The 6000-nt window shown below is 37.3% G+C and overlaps 1 protein-coding gene across 4 annotated transcripts in view; it reads left to right on the forward strand.

Annotated features, from left to right (window-relative positions):
- LOC135324697 (multiple C2 and transmembrane domain-containing protein 1) overlaps positions 1 to 4025 on the forward strand; it is a 286852-nt gene extending 282827 nt beyond the window's left edge. For all 4 annotated transcript variants that reach the window (XM_064501475.1, XM_064501478.1, XM_064501477.1 and 1 more), the window contains 2 exons: positions 700 to 797; positions 1961 to 4025. In XM_064501475.1, the coding sequence (XP_064357545.1) occupies positions 700 to 797; positions 1961 to 2032 (170 nt within the window). In that variant the 3' untranslated portion in view covers positions 2033 to 4025. The remainder of the gene's footprint in view (positions 1 to 699; positions 798 to 1960) is intronic.
- Positions 4026 to 6000: the final 1975 nt, after the last annotated feature.

Consider the following 6000-nt stretch of genomic DNA (forward strand, 5'->3'; position numbering starts at 1 on the left):
TATAATTTAAAAATCTGGTTTTAGCTTAATTTTGGGGAGGAGGGGGATTTTCTTGGTGTTTTTAAGCACTGTCAATTAGAATTATAAGACTATGATGTCTAAAGAAGATATCTTGGCCCTTCTCTGCTTTGCAGTTGGATCATCTGTGTCTGTCATTCCTTGACAGAGGTTTGTATAATCTTTTCTTAAAGCCTTCACAGACTTCACAACTTTCCAAGATCTTCACCATCTTTAGCATTAGAAAGATTTTCCTGGTATCTAACCCGAATCTTCTATCCCGCAATTAAACCCATTATTACTTGTCCTATGCACCACAGAGATGGAGTACACATTGTTCCTTTCCTTTTTGCAACCTCTGCATGTTTAAAGACTTATCAAGCCAGTACTGGTTTTGTTTTCAAAAAAAAAAAAAAAAAAAAAAAAACCTTTCTTTTCTAAACGTAGTCCAAAGTCAAAATGTGTTTTAAAAATACTATTAGAGGAGTTTGAATATGTCAGTAGAACATTTGCATTTTGAAGCAGAGGAAAGCACACCAGCAGAGTGTGACTTTTAGAGACTGAATTTACAGTTCATTCATTCATTAATTCAACGCTAATATCAGACTTTGAAATGGATCCTAAAATCTTTCTCAGAACTTTGCCAAAAATAGGTATTTTAATAAGATGATGATAGTAATATTTGAACTCTCACTTTTGCAGGCATCAATAAATTTACAAAGAAGCTTCGAAGTCCATATGCAATTGATAACAATGAGCTACTTGATTTTCTGTCCAGAGTTCCGTCAGATGTACAAGTGGTGTGTATACTTTTTAAAGTGTCCATACGGTTGTTGGTTTAATATATGGCATCATGATTTCCTGATTTTTTTTAACTAATTTTAAAGCAGTTATTTTGATTTGACTTTATATTCTTTGGCACAAAGAAATTAAAACTCCAGCTGGGAATATTCCATGAAACTTAAGGAGACTGTTACACTTTTTGCTGGTAGGAATTAGCTACTGCCACAGTTACGCCTTTGAGGGTCTTTCGGGGCAATCAGTAAAAAGGCAACTATTTGGGAGATGGTAGTGGGTGCTGGGGTTGTATTAACCAGCCTCTGGGGACCATGTGAGTATCATTGGAATAAGGCACTGCCAGGGTTTCTTTTGGGAGGTGCTCTGCCCAAGCCTAGTAGGATGTGCAGAGAGGAGATGGGAAGACTGGATAATAAAAGGCAGGATCTGCACTTGTGCAGTCGGCAGCAGGATGCTTTGCCCAGTGTCCTGTGACAGCGCTCTGAAAGTTAAGGTTCTTGAACCTTTTTTTTTTTCTTCCCTAAGGTGAAAATCTTTGTTTTGATCACAGTTCACCTGTGATCACTAACCTTTTAAAAATAAGCAGGCTATGAATTATAAGCTCTTACACTGCAGTACGCAATCCAGTGTGATGGTTTAAGCATTAAGATACGTTGTGCACATAAATCACTTCCAGTATCACAAAGATGATATACTTTCCATATTTCTAGGTGATGGTTTCAATTCAGAACTGGCATAAATAAGAGGTACATGTGCACATACCCAGTCTGAATTTGATCCCTCTGTGGTAGGCCTTTGAAAATAAATGTGTTTTTAAGAAACAGATTGCAAAGAATATTCATCCAACTCTTTAAAGTGGATACTGTTTATTTTCTGTGTTACATCTCATGGAAAAAAAAGTTTTCTAAAGTTTACATCAGCACACTGTTTTATTTCCTGGCAGGATTCTGCTAATGCTGTTTTCCGTTCTTACTCTAGATCTATCATTTTGTTGTTGTTGCATCACAGCTGCAGATCCCATCTAGCTTGCAGGACAAGAGTTTTCTTCTTTTTTTTTTTTCTTTTTTTTTGCCTTGGGAAAAGAAATAGAAATCTTTCTTTCTTTTTCTTTTTTCTAGCAAGTGGCCACCTGACCAGTTTCTCTCTGAACATTATGTTTAAACAGGTGCAATATCATGAACTGAAACAAGATCCCAGCCACAGCCCAAGTAAGAGGAAGAAAAACAATCCTGGCTAGCCAACTTCATGGACTGAAGAGACTAGCATCTGCTGGGGGAAGATAAAAGCAAAAGCCTACAGCCTAAGCAGCATTTCCTTTCTTTAAGCTTTTTATTTATTTTGCCTTTTTATCTAATGGAGAGAATTTGTAAATACTGTATAAAGGCATTTCTCATTGAATATATACTTAGACTGTAAAGACATATTTGATGAAGGTTTCAAGTAGGGCTTTGCTGTTGGGAAACCTAGTTAGAGATGGCATAACATATTAAGGGAATCGGTGTAAAATGGTAAATATGTACTGCTACTTGATGGTCAAAGATACCTTAAATATTCAAATCATGTCGATTAAATCTGCAAAAGATGTAAATTTAAATCTGACTCAGAAAAACCAGTCAGGTTTTATCTGTGAACATTAATATTTTTATCCAATAAGTGACCATTACAATTTTCTATGTTTTGTACATTTCAACAGAAATACAATGTAGTGGAACCTACTGCACTTAAGTTTTAACAGATTTTTTGAACTCTAGACCCTGATATTAACTCCTCGTGCAATGTATTCCTGTGCAGTAGGGCTGCTTGTAAGCTAGTGAACAAACCAAGTGCAAATCTCTTACTGGAGCTCCCAAAAGAAGTTCCTGATGTTTTAATCATTCCATCATAATACTTAAAAATCTCTCTTTCTCTCAAAATACTGCCAGGTTTGTAATTGATTGCCTATCTGATTTTTTTTTATATGTACCAGTAATCTTAATTTGTACTACATAGTTTAGTGAATGAGTCCATAGTTCTGGTGTAATGGAAGTACTATCAAACTAACTCCATATTGCTTTGGGTGTCAGGCTATCTACACCTTTTGTGCACATAACTATTTTAATACAGAAATCTTGCAAAAATATTTTTGCTTTCAAATCACAAGATCATATTAACATGCTTATGATGTAACACTTTACCTGTTACCAATGTGAAATATAGCTTAGAGGAAAAAATGCAGTTGTGATAAAACTGATATACCAGTTTTATTTTCTTAGCTAATGATGTAATCAGTTCTTCTGATACAGTTGTGCCCTACTGCATGGAAACTGCATTATTTTATAGGTTAAATGGAACATACAGAACAAACATTTACATTTCAGATGTTTTAATGGCCACTACGTAGTGACTACTTAAGGATATATTCCGATATTTTTGCATGTAGAGTTCCACACCGAACTGCCCACATAGTGAGTGGAAAATTCATTCCTGAGGGACTAACTGTGCACAGCTCTTAGTCATAGCTCCCAGTGACGTCAAAGGGAATTTTTGCCCAAGTGAGAACTGCAGGACTATACCCTCAAAAGAAAAATTTCTCCTGTTGCTCTCTGTGGGGTACCTTTCATTTGTTGCAATTGCTGAGAAAGTTATATTGCGCTAGTCCAACAACACTTTTTGAAAAGATTATTTAGAAATACTTTGCAGGCAAATGTACACATACTTGACTAAAGAATTACTTGTTGGGTGCATTGCTCGTGAAAGATCATTCTGAATGTGTTTATTTTACAGATACGTTGATAACCAGTTTCTTATATTACAGTTATTTTGATCTTTTTGTTTTACGTTTGAAAGAATGCCAATCCAATTAATGTTCTGTTGAAAGTCTTAGACCTAAATATGGTTTTGTTAGATCATGATTTCCCAGGAATTTATTTGCAAAGGTTACATACCCACCTTTTCACTGTATGTTGCCTGAAGAACAACATAAGATTGATGAAGTCAGAAGCACAGATGAGCCTCTTTTTGTTTTAAAAAAACACTTTGACAATTTGTGAATATTTGTTCCCAGTTGTCAATTTTGCAAAGTCTTTCTGATATATTGCAAGCCTTGTACCTTCTCAATATTGTCCATCGTTCTGTGTATAATTTCCTGTTGTGGGGTTTTTTTTTCTGTAATAAGTTTCAAATGTTTAGTTTGGTAATGTCTTGAGTTATATACATTTATTGCATTAAACACAGTTTTAAGCGTCTCCATACATTAGGTATTAGGCAGCTTTTTTCTTTGAAGTCCTGCACTGTCATTTTCCCACAAGTGGTATGGAGGGCAAGTGAATGAAAACATCGTATTTCTGTGTGCAGCATTTCAGTATTTTAATCCCCAAACATGTCAGTGGGGGGAGGGGTAAAGGGAAAAGATCTTTTTTTCTGAAAATAGTTAAACTACTTCAATGCCTTAATTGTTCAGAGTAGATCTCACTGATAATGTAACGCACAAAAGCAGCATTGACTAAGAATGCACTTTGATTAAGTATGGCTCTCCTGCACCGCAAAATAAGTCATTTTTAAAATCACAGTTTTAATAATTTGTCTGCGAACCCATTTTCGATATCTGATGTCTATGCTGCTTTGTGTGAGAGGCCTCCTTAGAGAATAGTCCTGTGTGATACTGTAGATATTTCAATGCATCTTCCATTTCCCGATGAGTTCTGGAGTTAATTTCTAAGCCTGTTAGATTTGTCTGACGTATTATCCCTAGGCAACTTGTCCCTTCATCAACAATCAGGAAAAGTCTCAACTCATTATGAAGAAACTCATTTTGCCTCAGGAAAAGAAGGTTAAACAGCTTCATTTTGATCCAGTGAAAATGAATAACTTAATTTGGGTCCACACTTCAAGTAAGTGCTAAAGTGCACAGGTTTGTCAGAGGCTGGTTGGTTGAGGGGTTTGGGGTTCCAGCTACGTTGCCGCTCATAGCTCCGAGTGCAAAGCTTGCTTATGGCGGTTTCACTTTGTAGTAAGGAACAGGTAACTGTTTTTCATAGAAGCAGTGAGCTTTAACTGAAAGGGTTATTATGCTGTAGTTAGCGTTTTAAATCCAAATGGAATACAAAAGTATATTTTTCTGTTGCAAATAAAATGTTGGTTGCATAATCAGAAATTAACTATGAAGGCTGCATCCTAAAGCAGGGTATCTGCTAATGTGGGCCCTAAGAGCATAGGCTTTAACAAGAAGAGCTTTTCGATCTGCTGAGCAAACATACTACATGGCAGTAGACTTTTTTGTTCTAGGATCCTCCAACAGCACCAAAGCAAGGAGAGAAAAGAAATTCTTTCTCTAATAAATAAGCATTAAATCCCACAACAGGCACACAAGGTGGGATGAGACCTTTGGTGCTCCCATGAACAGCAGGAGATCTCCATCTCGCAGCAGCAGAGCACTTTCTGCCTAAACCTCCTTTACTTACTCAGCTGCAGGAGTCTTTGCTGACAGGCAGACACAAACTTCTTCCCATTTCTGAGCCTGCTTCTCTTTGGAAGAAAACTTTTTCCTCCCAACTGGGCTAATTTCCAGATTGCTGTGCAGCTGCTTCTATTGAAGGCAGGCTAGCAGCTCCTCTCCCCACCCCCACCAGAAGACTGCAATTGCTAATTTTCAGCAAATATCTCCTCCTCCAGAATTTTTCTGAAGTCTTGCAAAGGTGAAAAACCGAAGCTTTCGGAGTGAAAGAGATTTGCAATTATAGGTCTTTTTCAGTGTGAAACACTGGATTTACATTACCTTCTGCCTAATCAAAGTGTCTTCTTATTCCTGAGAGGAGAAATCCAATACTCCCAAATAGAATGGGATCTTCAGACATAAACCTAGAAAAATGTGAAGGTTTTACGAAAACATACTGTTCTGTACTCTTTCACTTCCAGAAATGGGTGAAATGCAGCCAGGTGAAAACATCATACAATTGGTGAGTGAGTTGAGGGAGACGCAGAAGGAACGAGGGGGAGGAACAGCCTGAAGCAAGCGCAGGTAGGCCCAGAGGGGTGTTGAGGAGGGCTGACCTTGAGGACCTGCTCTCCCTCTGCCCTCACTTGGTGGAGAAAGGGAAGATCTTACAAGAATCCTTCATACCAGGAAACTAATTTAGCTGTCCTAAACCATCTCTCTTTCTCCATGTTGGCCAGACACATCCATTCCCCTAAAAGCAGCCCCTCAAAAAAAAAAAAAAAAAAGAAAAA

The sequence above is a fragment of the Dromaius novaehollandiae genome, chromosome Z, assembly GCF_036370855.1.
Source record: "Dromaius novaehollandiae isolate bDroNov1 chromosome Z, bDroNov1.hap1, whole genome shotgun sequence".
NCBI lineage: Eukaryota > Metazoa > Chordata > Aves > Casuariiformes > Dromaiidae > Dromaius > Dromaius novaehollandiae.